We start from the raw sequence: 16,888 nt of genomic DNA on the forward strand, positions 1-16,888 counted from the left end.
GCCTGGAAAGAAAAGGCTGTGAGTTCCTCGCTAGCCTGGTGAGCCTGGAAAGACTATATTTTGTCACACCCATCCGGGATGCATCCGATTCCGTTAACAGCCCAAGGCCAGCAGGTTCAGCTCAATCTTCTGCTTCTTTGAGTCCTCCTTCTCACACAACAAATCACAACGCTGGTGGTGTTCCAGGAGTAGCCTCAACCTCCCAGGCGCAAACGCCTCCTAGCCCACCAGTTAATCTGGCATCCCACATATCCCTCCGTGATAGTTATATTCATACGATCTCTACCATTATTGGGCCTAATCTTCGACATCTTCTTCTTTCCTCGCGGTGGACTCTTCCTGGGCCATTGATAGCTCGATTGGTTCGATCGTGTCCTAATTTGGAGCAACTCGCTTTAGCCACCGATATGTCTAGCTTTGAAACTATGGCCGTCCTTATCCCATTTTTAAAGAAACTCGTCGCCATTCGTTTACTCATCCCTACTGGTCCCGCTGCTCAAACATCCGCACCGCCCAAGCCGCAAGGGAGGGATAGCGGCACCAACGGCGCTTCACGGACCACTGCTGGACTGGCTCCTGGAATTCTAGATACCCAATCATTATCAGAGATTGTGGAGCTCGATGATCGCATTTTCAATGAGGCCATGGGAGCGCGGCTTGCCGATAAGGAGCTTTACAGCAAGCTCAAAGTCTTAGGGCTGGGATGGAAAGCTTGGGAATTGGGCGAATTCTACACGATTCCTGTGACGGAAGGAACAAAAGTATTTGATTTAGGCTTGTCGGCTTTAAACGGTACCGATGCCGGGAACGCCATCCTACCTAGTTTGATTGCAACCCCAGGAGCCGCCCCCATCGAGGCAGAGAGCACTAGCAGCCAAGTTCAAGATCCACAAAGACCAAATGCCCAAATGAGACGCACCTGGAATGCGCAGCAAAGTGTCGGGACCCCATCCGCAATCAGTCCGAGCAGTACAAGTACCGTTCTGGGAAAACGAAAACAGCCGCCATGTTCCCGACCCGAGTCATCGAGAGGCCCGGCTGAATTCTCCACATATGCTACCCCAGACTGCAGCCAAACGAGAAACTCCACGTCTCACATTCAGAGCCAACAAACGGACGCTGCTGGACTGTTGGAAGAGTTGGGATCGAAGCTGTCTGAAGATACCAGGGCCAAGATAGTCCAATGCATTCATGAGCCAGCGGTGTATTCAATCGGAGGAGAGAAAGTGCTTTGGAGGCGAAAAGTGCGCCGGGTGGGTTGGGAGGTTTTGAAGCACTGGGAGATATGGGGGCTGGATGTTCAAGAGATCTAAGCGTGTATGTACGTGTGTATATTGTTCATTAAATACCTTCCCTTTGTTCTTTTGGGGCAAGGCAGAACATACTTGGGCCCTTTTTGTGCTTATCTGGTGTACGATTTTTTGGGGGAAACAGTCACAGGGGGCTTGTTTGGTGTTTTATGTTTCTCTCTTTCGCACGGAGTTGGCGGCTTGTGGGAGAAGACTGGACCAGTGAACCGGGCTGTTTTGTATACGTGGGAGTCGCATTTGTTGCAAGGGGATGCTGGTGCTGCTCTAATTATCCTATTCTTGCTGAATTCTAGTACCGTCAGGCCGGCTCTATCTTCGGTTCGCCCGCTCTTGATTGACAATGACGGGTGTGCAGCGTTTTCTCCTTGAATCAATCAAGCCTTGTTTGTCTGTCCAACGAGATATGTGTGGTTCACGAGCAATCGCAGCGCGTCAGAAGACACAGATACGACACCGTCCGTGTTCAGTCTCCGGCTCCTTGATATTGCTCTGTTCAATTGTGTTCTTCACTCAGATAATCAACTTGGGAAATTCATCGAAGGGCAGGCCGTTTTTAGCCAATCTCTTCCAGACGTTTTTTGCAAGGACTGCTTCATTTCTTCATCTATGCCTTCTTCCCGCCGACCAAAGCATATCGGGCCTTGTGGCGTAATTGGCAACGCGTCTGACTACGAATCAGGAGACTGCAGGTTCGAGCCCTGCCAAGGTCAGATTTTTTGCGGTGTGGGCTGAAATCTCAAATTTGAATTTGTGCGGCAAGATCTTTGTATCATTTTTGCGGTTGAAGAAAAGTGGAAAAAGTGAAGAACGATATACAAAAAAAAGAAAGTTGACCTTGGCAGGGCTCGAACCTGCAGTCTCCTGATTCGTAGTCAGACGCGTTGCCAATTACGCCACAAGGCCCGACTTGATGGTTGGATTTCAACGCTTAGAACTTCAAATATTAATCTAACTCGGCTTCACTGAAAAACCGAAAGATCAAAAATATATTGAAGTTGCACAGATACCCAGGATTTTGCCAGAAGCACGCAGTCAAAACAGAGTCATGTTTGATTAATGCAAAATCCGGCAGTTCGCTTCTCAGGCCCATCCCTCGAGTCTCTTCGCAATGCCTTTTCCTACGTCTGCTTCACCTCTGATCACGTCTTTTAGATCTCTCCTTGGGCATGGATGCCACCCCCCAAGGAGCCACAATCCCCCTTCCCAATCTTGAAAGGTGATCTCCCGGGTAAACACAGCCCATAGCACCGTGCTCGTGCCATGCACCATGTCATAAAGCAGAATCAGCTCAAGATACCAGACCGTCCAACGCGAGATTCCGTCAAACAGGCTCATCCGCAGCGTCCCCGCACTTGCAGTACTACTAGCCACCCCTTTCAGGACCAAGTTGCTTTCACAAACCGTGCGGCAAGAAACAGTTTCCCACTTGCTGATGGCATAGTTGCGAACTGTATCCTGCGCGGGATGCTCGAGTTCTGCCGGTGGCACGCCAGCCATCCGAGTCAACGGTCAAGCCACCATACCAGAACACGCGCACGCTGGCTGGCGGGCGTATTTTGGTTTGCACCCCGTGATGGCGAAGACCGGCATGAGCAGTTTTGTCAGGAGATAATGCCCGACGCAATTGGCGCCGATTGCGCATCTCCAGGCCTTGCGACGTGGTTCCCCAAGACGCCGGTGGCATTGTTGAATAGCACATCCAAGCGTGTTTCAGCTTCGAGGAAACCCTCGATGAAGGACGGGATCGTGCTAGGATCTGCAAGGTCAGTGGGCAAGAAGATGATGCCACCGGCATCTATCAGTATCAGGGTGGTTCGCTGCCGTGATGTTTTGAATGGCTGCAGCTTCCGCCTTGGTTCGGGAACGAGCCGCCAGGTAGACGGTGGCGCCGGCTTGATAGAGCATTTTGGCAAGGTCGGATCTAAAGGCCGGCGGTGTTCGCTGTGGCAATGACGACCTTCCCCGTCTGCGAAAACAGATTCGCTGCGGTCAGGGGTGCTGCCAGGGTGGGCCATAATTGCGGCCATAGGCGTTTCAGTGTATCCATTGAGGTTAGTATCTTTGATGTTGTGACTTTAAGATGGGATACTCATATGAATCCTGGATGTGAAAGCAGGAAGCCAAAATTGTTGTCGGCCTGACTAAAATAAAGATATTTATGATGACTAATACAATCATTGGTGTGAAATTGATATGGTCGCTACATTTTGGCCAATGATACCAGGAGTAGTTTCTTAAGCCGCTTGTTAAGTCAAGCCAAGCCTTTAAGCTCTGTGTTATTTACCAGGAGCTGCCATCAACATGAGACAAAAAGCGCAATCATAAACAACAAAGCAGACTCCACATTCTTGACTGGATCAAGTGTCATAACCATCTCTGTTGAGGGTAGCCATCATGTGGCAAGCATTTCAGCATGAAGTAAGAATAAAAGCCGTTTGCACGCCAAAGAGCATCAAACATAATGTGCATGGAAATCCGATATTCCCAGAGAGCCGCATCCCTCATATCTAATTCGCTTCCTTATTTTCCCTTTTTAGCAATATGCAAGGCAACCCAAGCGGGGTATATATGTGCTGCGCCGTAGAACAAACAGTGATTCATCGTCACAGGAATTGCGACGGCAGTCCAGTGCCATTTGACCCGCTTCCACCACCGGATCCATTAGCACCACCACCACTGCCGCCGCCTCCTCCATTGCCTCCACTGCCGCCTTCGGTATACTGATCCTTCAGCAAGACTTCCAGCATATCAAACTCGCCAACCATGGGCCCCGTACCACCGAGTCCTTGATCGACGCCTGCTGTGGAGCTATTGAAGAATTGATCCAATGGTAAAGCAAACCAATCGGACATGGTGTTCGAATTTGATCCCGCCCCGCTGGTGTTAATTGTATGCGGAGCGATCGTGGAGTCATCGACTTCCATTTTCGGAGAAGTGCCGTGATCGTAGAAGTTGTAGTAAACAGAGGGTGGCGGCGGCATAAACGAGACGTTGAGATTGGAGGAATTGATAGGCTGTGCGGGAATGCTGGCGAGGGGGTCGTTGGTAGTCGATGGCGCCGAACTGGTGTCAAACTGGAAGTTACCTGTCCCTTGGCCGATGGGATTTGAATGCCAGCGAAACTCTTGCTCCCGGGCTTGTGGAGACTGTTGCCTACTAGAAGGTGGCAAGGGCGTGCGCTCTCGGCTGCTGCAGTCCACACGGTCAAATGGTGCGAAGCGGAGAAACCTTGTCCGTATATTTGAAGTTAGCAACTGTAGAAGATCCGCAATGGTGACACTGAGATGGACGTCATCGACAATGCAGGTTCGAAGGCTTTCAATGGTGCGGTCCTGAAGCTCCAGTGATATTCGCACATCGTCTTCTTTTGCACCCAGAGTAAATGTCTAAAAAACCGTCAATATTGTCCCGAAAAGGGTAATATAATCCAGCAGTCTGACCTTCAGAATGAAAATCATCCCTGAAAGGATCCTAAAGAACGTCCGCACTGGCGCGTGCTTCAGGTGATCCCCAGGGATCATACCATCCAATACCGTCTGCAATATTTTCCGAGACGCATCAACCACCTCCTGTATATATGGTTCATTTACTTCATATTGGTCCATAAGTACACGTAATGGAACGGTTCCAGTGCTCGAATTCTGGCCGGAATTTGGCCCGTTAGACGGATTTTGAGCCAAATTCGAGGAACTCTCATGGGACATGGTGGTCCATCGATCAACTACAGCTTGCAGCGCTAAACAGTTGACATACACCCCTACAATACGTTAGCCTGGTTTGCAGAGAATTGTTTTGAGTAGGGAGAACTACGGGTATATTCGTACTCAATCGTCAAAATATTACGCATATGCGGAGACACTACGCGGCAAAAAACATTAGCAATAGCGCAGGCTTTCGGTGATGGATCGCTCACTTGGTAGCCGATCTAATTTTTGTTTAAATTCCCTTAGCGACGGGATAAATTCAGCTATCCTGTCGCGATACTGGCCGGTCTTGATCAAGTTCGTCGTGTACTCCTTTGACGGGAAAAGCACTTGGTTGCTTCTGTACATGATCTTCGAGATGTCCAGCCAGCAATCCTGCATCATATCCACAGCAAGATCTTCCTTGATCTCTCGTGACTTAGAATCCGCGCCAAGCGGTTCGATATTCTGGCTCCATTGTGGTAGAGGCAACATTGACGGGATCCCGAGCCGTCCACTGCTTTGTGAGACATAAACCAGGATTAACCGACGTACACGACGTTTTCGCACATGTTCGAATGAAGAATCGCTCGGGCCTTTTAGCTCATTCTTTTGGTCAAAAACACCTAGTTCAAACGCCAATGCTTGTGCTGTACTCAGCAGCATCCAGGACATACGGTCCGAACGCCACACCGGCTCGAGCCATTTGTAGAAAGCCAACCGGCCTTCAGTGCCGCCGTGGTGATCCTTACTTTCAGAATCATGGTCCTCGTCGTTATTGCCGTTCTGGTTGAACATCTGAGGGTCTGTATCAAGCAAAGTATTTTCGTCATCTCCCGGTGGGAAATGCAGTGCACGGGGATGCCAATCCGTTAAGAGAAGGAGGGCTTCCACAGTTCCAAGCGATCGTAAATTACCATTGAGTTTGGATTGTTGGCCGAAGAAAGACGTGGAGAGATTGAACTGGCGAGGCTTTGCAGAGGGCAAGCCGCTTGAACCAAATTTCTCCTGTCCCCAAATAAGTCGCTCGATCATGCCGCGAAGGTATGACCAAAGCTTCTCGTGGATAGAATAAGCCCTGGAGATTGCACCATTTCCTGAAAGTTTCATATGGCGCGAAGCTATTGTAAGCATAGTCACAGTTAAAACTGGTTCTTCGGTGAGCAGCGTAACATGCGTCGCCACGGAGCTGAAATTCTGAATGACGATTGGACTTAGCGGAGCGAGGTGCTCATAATAACTGGAGAGGAGAGGTGAGCCATAGAGTTATGACAGTACATAGGTTCGGCATAAACATACTATGCAATATACGCCATTGCCTCGTCCACACTGAACCATCCTGCACGAACGAATCGGAGTCGTGACCAGGCCCGCCGGGCATTCGCATATTCGATATCTTCGAGGAGCTTAGGCGGACTCAGTACAGCCTCTTGGCCTTCAGCGAGAGGGTCAGGTGGGTTTGCATCCTTATTCTGCTGGTACCATCCCCTCGGCGCGCCTGGTTGAGTGTTTGAGTTGGACCTGCTAGCTTTCCCACCACCAGGCGTCCCGACCTGATTCATGGGTGAGACGGAAGAGTTGAACGTTGATGTTGAAGAGTGGCGGGCACCATAGTAATCCATCTGCCGATTCAGATCCTCCGTCCTCCCCGCCGCTTCGGACAGTAGATGTAGCGCATCATGGGTATTGCTGATTGCCGGAGACAACAATTCGGCTGCTGTTTTATTCATCATGTGCTGACCACTTTCCAGCACGCCAGTCAGTATAGGGCGCACATTCCCGGCGAAGCTGGTAGAACGGGATGGGGGAAGGGGAGGATGGTATTGATCTGAAGGAACAGAAGTCGGGGCGGGGTACGGTTGGGTACTCGGAACAGAGATTCGATGAGGCGGGCCGGGAGGAGAATCATCCCACTGCCGTTGGCTGGATGGCCTGACGTCGGGCTCATAGGGTTGTACGGCAGCTCGGGGATGGGATGTAACGCCATTAACCTTGTTACTATTTGTCGCGTCTTCGGGCGGCATGGAGCCATCTGCAGACATCATCCGTTTGTCCCTACGAAGCACATTGGACTTGTCATCCTCATCCGACACCTTGCGCTTTCGCCGGGTGGCAGAAAATTCGCAGCGCTTGCTCTCGCGACGGCAGCGCACGCATGGTGGAGGTCGGGGGTTATCGACACCTGTGGCGCAAGAGCAGACGGTCAGTGAGCAGATTCGATCAGGGCTTGAGATGGGAGACGCAGATCTGAGGGAGACGTGGTTGCAAAGGATACGATGCTGAGATTATAAACGGGGCCACATACTCCCGAGATCGCACTTGACTTTGCGTTTGCGACACGGATCACAAGCCTGGTATCCCCGGCGATGCTGCGGCGGCGGGGACGGCGACCGGTGCGGGGAGAAAGAAGGGTTCGCGGTCAGGTCCTGGGGTCAGAGAATGGTGAGATTCCTGCAGCAGATGGCGACAATTGAATGGCAGAGGGGGGGAGCTAGAGAGAAGGAGAAGAGGAAGAAGAGGAAGGACAGAAAAGAGGCGCGGGAGGAGTGATAGTTACAGGAGCGGGAGTGGGAGCCGGTCTCGCAGCCATTGTGATCTGGCTCATCGCCGGTCTTATCGTCTGATGCCGTTTGGCTATATTCCTTCTCCCCTTGTGTCGCCTGAATGCGGCCACATTAGGGGTGGTTTTCTGAGCACACACCGATGCAAGCCGCTGAGTTGCGGGTTTGGGGCAGCTTAAGTATAAAGTGGGCTGCGTTTCTGGGACTGGAGAAGTTAACCGCCGTCTTTTAAATGGAGACGATGTAACTTCACAGCAGCAGTTGCTGGGTCTCCATCTGCCAGGCGTCACACGGTGGAGAGAAAACCGGGGCCAGCACGGTGCATATATGGAGAGGGAAGGGAAGGCGAGCAGAAACGGGGTCTGATATCAGGCGAGCGAGCGAGAGAGAGAGAGAGGAGAAGAGGAAGAGGGATGAATGAGGACGAGGAAGAGAGCAGCCCCCGACCGACCCTTAAAGACAGTCTAAATGACGGCCGACGAGAGGATCTGTAAGTTGTTACGTCTGACTACTACCTTGCAGAAGCCGCTAGTTAATCAAATCCTCCATTGGTGTGCTGCAATTTTCTGTCTGTCGTTTTTATGTTTTTTTATGTTTTATTTTTTGGGCTCTCTGATTCCAATCACTCGCATCCCAGTCGGCGGCACCAAGGAATCGAACAGACTGTGTGGAGAGGCGCCTATCCAGGTCGACCCAGAAATCCAAATTTAAGTCGTCGGTGAGAACCATGGAAAGCCCCAGAGACCGGTGACCGCCTGGCCGTCCTGCTTCATTATTTTGTGGCGACGGTGCAGCGCAAAAACTCTTCCTTCTCCAGAGAAATCCGGGTCCGTCAGACGCGATGCACCGCTGATTTGCGAAATGGCAACCCATTCCGCTTACAAACCCGTTGGTTCTCGCCGTCGCCCAGGGAAATATGGACACGATATCAGCACCTTCGCAGGCTCCGTGGAACCCACATCACTTGACTTTCCCGCCAGTCTGCCTGTGTGAGCGACGAGCGTCCACCGTCGTCCAGGGAAAAACCAACTCGCGAGAGGGATCACAAAAATAACATCTGAGCGTCAGTGTGCCCAGTCCAGTGCAAAGGGACCTTGCCCGCGCGGCCCATAGCCCACTGCGATATGTCGACCAGGACAGGGTTCTCCGTCCTCGTGCTGCTCTTGTTGTTGGGGCCAAGCCAGGCCAACCATCTGTGCACCAGTCAGAGAGGCGCAAAAGACGACGATTTTGGTCCTTGCAACCTTGCCGCAATCCTGTCACGTAATTATAGTTTGCAGGGAGGGATAGCAGGTGAGGAGAGAAACGAGGTTGCTCCAGCTGCCTCCCATCATTCGCGAAAGCTGGGCTGCCAACGACAGGTTTAAACGAAAGGCTGTTTGGGGAAGATTGGCCGAATTTACTGCTTCTTCAGGACCGGAGTGTTTCAACAGAGAGCCAGAGCCCGAGCTAGGGGGAAACCACCCCAAATCATGGTCGTCCTGGCTTGATTTCCTGAACCGGGCAATGATCAGTGATATTGACAGGCATTTGATAATATCAGTGTCTTATTGTCATCGAGCAGTCCAACCGCACGACACCGTTCTAGAAGCAGGATGGAAGAACGTTGATCGAATGATCGACGCCACCAAACACTCTCAACTTTGGGGGTGAGCCGGGGCCTCTCATCCAGGGTATGTCAGATTCACTGGTCAAACCGCCGGTGCCTGGCTAACAGGCTCTGGCAACCCAGTCTAGACACAGCAATATCAAAAAAGCCTTCTGACCATCCCAAGCGCTGGGTCCGAGGGATAATATTAATACAAGAAAGAATCCAAGCCAAACAACCCTGACATGCCTTTCAAAATTCTCCAAAACAGCAAAACCCAGCCTGTACTCCATATTCCCGGTATATCTTCTCTCCCCGAATCTTCCAACGTATACCGACCCCAACCTATCATCAGTCGCCAAAACGTTTCGTGATCATCCCGTCAGAGCAGATCGCTGAACTCCACCTGGTCCAAATGCAAGGTTCTCGTGTCGCTGGCGATTCCCAATTTGACCACCAGTAGGGTTTGTCACGGTCGTTACCGACCGTTGATCCTCATCGTCTCCGGCATGCTGCTGGGGTTTCGGCATCCCGCCGCCGTTGATCAGAATCGCTGGGCGACCCTGCGAAACTCTCTTTTGATTAACTGAAGAATTGCCGCTAGCCACACTGTCAACACTTTCACGCCGCGATAGGCTAGGTGTCAAGGCTTTTCCTGCAAACAGCCCCCGTACTCCACCCGCCTTTCTTGCAGGAAGCTCACCCGTCGAGGACATGAGGAGGTAGAGTAGGTATTTGACGTTCGGTAGGGTGTGCCGAATATCGATAACTCGAAATCCCTGCCGGTTCAACAGATACTCAATATCTTTGTTCAGCAAGAATACCCCATATTCGAAACGGTAATGCGCGTTTACAGGGTATAGGGGAAACGTCCGCTGTGTAAGACCAACTGAGATCGGATCTTTGATGAAGGAATGTGAGGAATATGGCTGGATGGGGTAAGGGAGCGGAACGGAAAGATAAAACGAGAGGAGATAAACCAGGTGCGCCGTGTATCCGAGAGCAGCGGCCACGGATTCCTTGTCAATATTCTCGAAATTAGAATTCGGTAAGGGAATCCCCAAAATTGTAAAGGCGAGGGCTTTCCCAGGAACGGGCTCGATTGGGTAAATGAAACTTAAATCTTCACAGATTCGACGTATTTGACCGCCTGAGTCCTCTCTGGCTTGCTGCAGAAGCTTCTCACTGGATATCTTTGTCGCTTGAGCTTCTTGGAGATATGATGATGTCTTCTCCTGGCTTTCATGGCCTTGCTGCATCGCTGCCTTCCTTGCTTCAATGCTTGCAATGAGACTCTCCTTTTGTCTTAGGGATTGTTGCACTCTCTTCTTCTCCGCTGCTATAGCTTTCGTAACCGAAACAAGTCGTTCCTCAACTTCAGCTTTTCGATTCAGAATGTCAAAGTATGCCTTATGCTCTTCCAGCACTGCATTGATATGGGCCTCGAGTTTATCTCGTGTAGCCAGGGCATCCTGGATACAGCCATCAAGGTTCGCCAGTCGCATCAAAGTGTCGTACGAAGCGGTGGGGGTCATCTCACCCACGAGAGGTGTCTTCCCTCGTGTTTGAGAGAGGGGGGAAGGCTCGCTTACAACCACGTCCGTGAGGGAGGTATAAACGCCATCCACAAAGTGAAAAACAACGCAATTCATTGGGAGTGGATGCCGAAAGCTCTGCGGAGTCTTGCCAATATACTGGAGTGCCTTGAACTGCACCTTGGCCTCCAGAAGCAAAAAGTATTCCTCCATCGTAGCTGGTCTTGCCCACAATTTGAATATCACCTGATCCATACGACATACCAAAGAGCCACAAGGATTGAGATCAAAGTTCTTGAAAGAGGGATTCATTGCTCTTTCAATAACCTCACTCACATAAACTGGCTCCTCAATGCCGGCGCAATGTAAGGAAAACCAGGTATCAGCCATCCTACTGGCAGCAATGTCCTCTAAGCGCCGCTGCCTTACTCCCGGATTGGCACCGGACCACGGTAATGTGCTCCTTCGCCGATTTGTAGGCATTTTCCTCGCGTGATGCTTCCCATCCTGCACCCCAGCCATCCCAACGTCAGTCGAGGACGCAACATGGTTCAGTTCTGTAGCGGATCGCGAATGATGCAGCGTTCGAGCTTCCTTGTTTGCGATCATTTTCGCTGGCGTCTGTAACGTATTCGGAATACTCTCATCGTCGATTGTCTTCCCACGAGGTCTATTTGCCGGTGGAGGTGTGACTAGCAGGTTGCGAACGGAAATCCCCTGAAGGTTCCGCAGTCTGCGATTCTATACATGTGTTTCCCGTTAATGCTACAGCGCCTCAGAAGTAGCCTAGTTCTGCAAGCTTACCGATGAAAGAAGCCATGGCCGCTCTTTTTTCCCTAGTCCCTCAGTTTGACTGGGGAGCTCGTCTTCAGCAACCGACATAGTTGCAAGTAGCTAGGAAACAGCTGTTTCCGGGGTTTTCTGCAACCATCAGGGACTTGTTGCTGTAATATAGAGAAAGCAGCAGAAACGCGTTATGTTTTGAATGAATTGACTATATGAGCCGCCATGTTGTGAGCACAGTGGTGCTGTTGCAGTCCAGCAGGGTGTGTTAACTGCTGAAGTTGGTTGTGAAGGGAGTGGTTCTGGCGGAATGACACCCGGGCCTCAAAAAGTTAAAATCTCTCCAGCTTCAACTTCAACTGCTCCATTCAACTCAACACCTCAATCAACCCAGGGGCCCTGATGTTGCAGGACTATGTTCTTGATGCTGGATTTCTGAGATAGACCAGTCCTATTCTGTTTTCTACCTCCTACTTTTTGTGCGCAATGGCCACTACGGCCGCCAATGCGGCTACAAAGGCGCCGAGGACTCTGCAATTGTTGGACCCGACAACACTTGCAACTTCACGAGCAGTACGATTCCCGTCCACCGATGGGATACCGATTCAAGGACAGGTCCGATTTCCCAATTCGAGGGCGGCCAAAAATTTCCGGGAACGTGAATCAGCAAAACTGAAGAGAGCGCTCCAATCTCTGACCCATGGGAAGAATATCTTCGCTTACAACAATCTACGGACAAATCAAGTCGTCTACTCTCTTTCGCGGACTCTAGAGGTAAGTTGCTTGAAAGAGCGCGGCAAATCCCACCCGAACCATCGGATCTAATTGATTCTCAAACCAGCGCGAAAATGTCCTCTCCCAACTCATATACCATGGCAAAAAGACCGTCCCTGCAACTGTCCGCAAAGACATGTGGATACCCTACTTTTCGATCCATTTCCCAGCTCCCTCCCTTGGCCTTCAGGCGTACAAGCTGCTTCGAGAATTCTCTGTCCAACGCCAACTCTCCCCTCCCCAAGAATCCATTATCAATTCCGAAGAGACGCTTGCCCGCAAACGACCGCGAGATCCGCTCGAAGCAAAAAAATGGGACGAGATTTGGAAACCAAGAATTGGCCAGTTCATGATGAAGAAAGACCGAGCACGGGTGCTGATGGACCAGAAGGCCACGAGCGTCGCCGATGTAGCGGCAGTACTTGCAATTCAGCAGAAAGCGGAGGAGAAAGCGGAGGAGGAAGTAGAGGAGGAAGGAAAAGAGGAGGAGAAGAAGACAGGTGATGAGAAGACGAAAATTAGCCATAGGGCCAGAAAGAGGTTGGTTCGCGCACGCAGGAAAGAAAAGGCTCTGGAAGAAAGTGTGCGTCAGCGCATCGCCAAATTAGAACGGGCTTTATCACGAAAGGGTATCCAAGCGAAGATCGATGAAAATGGCGAACTGGAGGATCACAAAGTCGCCGAGGGAGAAGTCAAGATTTTATGGACGGACCTTCAAGATGCGCAAAACGCGGAAGAATGGCCCGAATCGGTGCGCCATGGCGAACTGGAACCAACCAGGGAACACATCATTGGCTCAAAATTGAAAGCCCAGGAATTGCAGCCTGCTGCGCAGAGTCAACCAGTCTCAAGTGAAGCTGGTTCCACCACCGAAGGCCATCCTGGTGCGCAGGAACAGACAGAGGAGCCCGCTAAGAAGGGTCTCAACCGCTTGAAGTTCTGGAAAAACTGAAGATTGCGCCAATTTCTCCTCCTGTGCTCACGGCGCAAAATCTAGATCAATCTTCCATGCAGCGTTCCTGGCGCATTTACTGGTTGCAAAGACATAACTTTGTACCGGATACTGCTGTTGGATGGCATTTTAGTACCTAAATCCTCCGCCAGATAGCGGAAATCCTACGATCTGCGAGCTTCCTCGCGCCCCCACGTACCACTGTATATCAGATTTGTATGTATATTCGGACCCAGAATGGAGTTTTTGCAAATTTTGATCACCCCTCTCGTCACAATGAATATTCAGACAACAGACATGAATTAGAATGTAGGCCGCGGAAATCATGCTTCCAATAGTCGTTCTCTACTCCGTACACTGGAGCATTTCGACCAAAACAGTATCATAAGATACAACTCGGTAATATTGGTTCGTTGTAAAGGTAAAGGATACCAATGCAATGATACGAGAGATAATCACACAACAGAAAAACCAATCTCCCACCTCTCCCGGCGCATTGCATGATCTAAGAAATCGAAAGAAGAAAAGTAAAGAAACCGGCAAAATATGAACACGGAGACTCCTACAGCTGCGGAAAGGGTGGCATAAAGATGACGAGAGCCGAAGTTCATCGGTAATGGAAAAGTAGAGAAGAGGAAAAGGAAATTCATAAGACATCCAAGAACATAAATGGTTGCTGATATTCATGGAGGACAAATGGCAATGCCATAATGGGCAACAGAGCCAGAATACCATGGAACTCGTTGCATATTCGGAGCTCAGTGAAAGAATGCCTCGTTCGATGGGAGAACAAAGCAAATGAGTTGGGAAGACGCCATGTCCACTGTGCTACTGCACCGGCTCCTCAGAAGCAAAAGCATACTCTCCTAAGTTTATTCCTCGCCCAAGAGGGCCACTGGCGTTATTCGACCTCTAGCGGATTCTTTTTATCGGGCACAGAAGTGGGTTCACTTGGGCTAGGTGACAGGACATCAACGACGCTCTTGGAAGGTTCTGGGAGCGCTATCTCAGGTCCTAGTTCCTGATTGAGCTCGGTGGCAGTTGCTTCTGCCTGGTTATTACTATCCTCCTCCTTTACACTGTCATTAGGAGCGGACGATTGGTGTGCTTCTTTCTTCGCTTGGGCAACGATTTTATCGGCTTCACTGGCGCCGGTTATATTTGAAACTTCACCCTCGATGGGCTTGCTGTTTATTCCGGCTGCGTGAGCCTTTGGATCAAATCGTACAACCATGCAAGAAAGGTTATCGGTGCTGAACCGGGACAGCGCGTGATCGACAAGGATTTTAGAAGCGGCTTGAGGATCATAAGTATCACGGATTAAATCGACTGCCTCTTGATCCGAGCACACATCCCAGAGCTGGTAAAGCTGGTTAGCACGGGCAAATTCTTGGTTATGAAGCAGAAGCTGAATCTACTTACACCATCGCAGGCCAATATGAGAAAATCGTCAGCCTCTGGTTGGATGATCGTCTCCGTTGTGAATGGATGGCCTGTGACGAGATCTTTCATATAGGTGTCCCCCAACGCTCGAGTAACAGCAAGAACGCCGTTGACACGGTTGTTCAATATCAGCCAGCAGCATTGATGATCCGCATCCCATCATTCTCATCACTGCCGTATGGTCGTAGGACAATCGTAGAGCTTTTCCGTTACGACAGAGAATGATTCTCGCGTCGCCCACATTGGCAGTATATAATACCCGTTGGCGAGCAAAGGCAGTCTCAGCGTTTAGAGAAACCTTTGAATCTCTTCCTAAAGGAGTAGCGGTAGTGACATTATTCGGTATCCTTAATGTTTCCTTTTCTCCTTTTAACTCTGGGCTCAGAGCCTTGTTGTTCGTGTTATCCGAAGTGGAGACCGGCGAATTCGACGGCCGGTCCTCCCATCGAAGGACTGCAATGACAGCAGTACAACCGCTATTTTTCAATGGTAACTGCTCCAATTGCTGGTCTACCAGAGTAAAAGTCTGGTCAAGGAGTATGGGGACTGGTGTATTCGGATTCTTTCTAATAGTCTCCTCCAAAATAAGATGTAGTTTCTTTCCACACCATTCAGCAGCAAAGGTCCCTGCATGACCGTCGAAGATAGCAAAATATCCATTATCTGTTTCAATCACAGGCGTTGAGTTGCCGGATTCCAAACCGCCAGGCTCTTTAGACTGGCTAGTCTGCGTTGATTCGAATTGGGGTATAGAAATGGGTGTCCCTAGAAAATTATAGAGGTATGCGTGGGTGTCTTCCATAGTCCGTCGACATTTTTTGTTCTTGTCTTCCGTCACCCCGACTCGAAAGGAGGAACGCGGAGTAGGTAGTGATTCTCCTGCTGAGTTATTCAACGAGCCCTGCGGAACTATCAATGCCGGGTCCTTTTTCCCCAAGATCTGCAGTGGCGTCTGCGCGACCTGGGGCGCCTTTTGCGTTTCTCGCACGCCCGGGATATGCAATGAGTTCTTTGCGCTCACGAGGAACGCCGCAGCCCTGCTCACGGAGCTGCCCCGCCGCTTCTTGTCTCCGTTCTGATGCTTATCGTTCGATCGCTTGAAGAGATCGCTAGATGAGCCCTTGCCCTCGCGAGAGGAGGCAGAAGTTTCGGTATTGTTTGTTCGGTTGGCGGGAGTTGTAGTGGAAGGTGCAATTGAACTGGTTTTGTCTTTATGAGCGTTTGAAGAGCCACCGAACATTCTGTTCAGCAACCCGCCCTGGCTGGAAAAACTGAGCCGCTTGTTTCCTGCCAGCTTGAATCCTTCGTTCCTGGAAGATGGGCCCGAACAAAGCTGGGAGCAACAGAGCCTCCAAACAGGCGTGGAATGGAACCCGGAAACTATAATCAGAAGGTTGTTAGCAAACGAGGCCCAAACAAGTTGGATTTGCAGCTGACAAAAGTCCACGGCAGCCAGCAGAAGCCAAAGGTTATGACGTTGAGGGGGATCACCGGTCCTCGCTCGCACGAATCCCGGCCTCCCAGCGGCATTTACCAGCAGTTTGCTTTGGCTATTGGGAAAGAGAGGCCAGCATACCTGTGGAGGACGGTTGCGGGTTGTTTTCTCCTGTGAATCGGTGGGAAAGCCTCTTATCCAGCACTGGTGACGCGAAACAGGGATGATACTCTCGTGTTGGGCTGACGAGGGAGTCTGCAGGAGGATCTAAAAATAAATCGAGGGAGATGATTCCTTAACTAAGTGAGGGCAGATCACTTTAGAGGAGGACAGCGGCTTGAAAATGTGGGAAAAGTCATACACAAGATGCTCTGTAAATCATGCGAGTAACTCAGAATCATGCAGGAAGAAACAATCGGGATGTTTGTCAATGAGTGTCAGATATTAGCTATTCGAGTATCAACTGGGCGTGGGCATCTCGGGCACCCAAACCCCCCCAAACACCACTGTTAACCAAAACATAAGATATAAACCAAGCTGCATAGGTGTCTGCTGGTAATTTGCTGAATCTACAAAGGCAGCTCGTCCCCCCAAAAATATTGCTAAAAGGTTGGACATGCTTCTCGTCCTTCGCTTGGAGATTTGACTTCGTGAAGGTTCGTTTCAGAACACGATATGAAGCCCTCTGGATCTTCAAGGAATAATGGTGATTTGACTGGAAATTGCAAGCATTTTTGGCGGATGAACTAAAATATTTTACTTTGGCGGTAATTGACCCTTGCCTAGCCTAAGTGCCGAATGCGATAAACAGGGGATGCCTCGAC

General features: G+C 50.4%; 7 protein-coding genes and 2 non-coding genes across 9 annotated transcripts; 5 read left to right on the top strand and 4 right to left on the bottom strand.

The window, feature by feature from the left end:
• Window positions 1-425: 425 nt before the first annotated feature.
• On the top strand, window positions 426-1,313 carry UREG_04934 (uncharacterized protein; the record flags this gene model as incomplete). Its single annotated transcript, XM_002584199.1, has 1 exon — window positions 426-1,313. One exon carries the CDS (start codon window positions 426-428, stop codon window positions 1,311-1,313), a length of 888 nt encoding a protein of 295 aa, XP_002584245.1.
• A 634-nt stretch (window positions 1,314-1,947) lies between these two features.
• UREG_08021 lies at window positions 1,948-2,020 on the top strand. Its single transcript has one exon. It is a non-coding gene; the product is annotated as a tRNA-Arg (tRNA).
• Window positions 2,021-2,140: 120 nt separating this feature from the next.
• Window positions 2,141-2,213, bottom strand: UREG_07990. Its single transcript has one exon. It is a non-coding gene; the product is annotated as a tRNA-Arg (tRNA).
• Window positions 2,214-2,570: 357 nt separating this feature from the next.
• UREG_04935 (uncharacterized protein) lies at window positions 2,571-3,263 on the top strand (the record flags this gene model as incomplete). The annotated part of the gene is made up of 1 exon (XM_002584200.1): window positions 2,571-3,263. The coding sequence occupies one exon, from the start codon at window positions 2,571-2,573 to the stop codon at window positions 3,261-3,263; it is 693 nt and encodes a 230-aa protein (XP_002584246.1).
• Window positions 3,264-3,913: 650 nt separating this feature from the next.
• On the bottom strand, window positions 3,914-7,583 carry UREG_04936 (uncharacterized protein; the record flags this gene model as incomplete). The annotated part of the gene is made up of 6 exons (XM_002584201.1): window positions 3,914-4,696; window positions 4,751-5,067; window positions 5,224-6,233; window positions 6,293-7,175; window positions 7,299-7,419; window positions 7,551-7,583. 6 exons carry the CDS (start codon window positions 7,581-7,583, stop codon window positions 3,914-3,916), a joined length of 3,147 nt encoding a protein of 1,048 aa, XP_002584247.1.
• A 1,095-nt stretch (window positions 7,584-8,678) lies between these two features.
• On the top strand, window positions 8,679-9,207 carry UREG_04937 (uncharacterized protein; the record flags this gene model as incomplete). The annotated part of the gene is made up of 2 exons (XM_002584202.1): window positions 8,679-8,847; window positions 8,969-9,207. 2 exons carry the CDS (start codon window positions 8,679-8,681, stop codon window positions 9,205-9,207), a joined length of 408 nt encoding a protein of 135 aa, XP_002584248.1.
• Window positions 9,208-9,516: 309 nt separating this feature from the next.
• On the bottom strand, window positions 9,517-11,559 carry UREG_04938 (uncharacterized protein; the record flags this gene model as incomplete). Its single annotated transcript, XM_002584203.1, is given in 3 exon segments — window positions 9,517-10,923; window positions 10,942-11,418; window positions 11,482-11,559. The coding sequence occupies 3 exon segments, from the start codon at window positions 11,557-11,559 to the stop codon at window positions 9,517-9,519; spliced, it is 1,962 nt and encodes a 653-aa protein (XP_002584249.1).
• A 387-nt stretch (window positions 11,560-11,946) lies between these two features.
• UREG_04939 (uncharacterized protein) lies at window positions 11,947-13,186 on the top strand (the record flags this gene model as incomplete). The annotated part of the gene is made up of 2 exons (XM_002584204.1): window positions 11,947-12,234; window positions 12,302-13,186. The coding sequence occupies 2 exons, from the start codon at window positions 11,947-11,949 to the stop codon at window positions 13,184-13,186; spliced, it is 1,173 nt and encodes a 390-aa protein (XP_002584250.1).
• A 1,450-nt stretch (window positions 13,187-14,636) lies between these two features.
• UREG_04940 (Ptc1p porotein) lies at window positions 14,637-15,869 on the bottom strand (the record flags this gene model as incomplete). Its single annotated transcript, XM_002584205.1, has 1 exon — window positions 14,637-15,869. One exon carries the CDS (start codon window positions 15,867-15,869, stop codon window positions 14,637-14,639), a length of 1,233 nt encoding a protein of 410 aa, XP_002584251.1.
• Window positions 15,870-16,888: the final 1,019 nt, after the last annotated feature.

The sequence above is a fragment of the Uncinocarpus reesii genome, genomic scaffold, assembly GCF_000003515.1.
Source record: "Uncinocarpus reesii 1704 scaffold_3 genomic scaffold, whole genome shotgun sequence".
NCBI classification, from domain to species: Eukaryota; Fungi; Ascomycota; class Eurotiomycetes; order Onygenales; family Onygenaceae; genus Uncinocarpus; species Uncinocarpus reesii.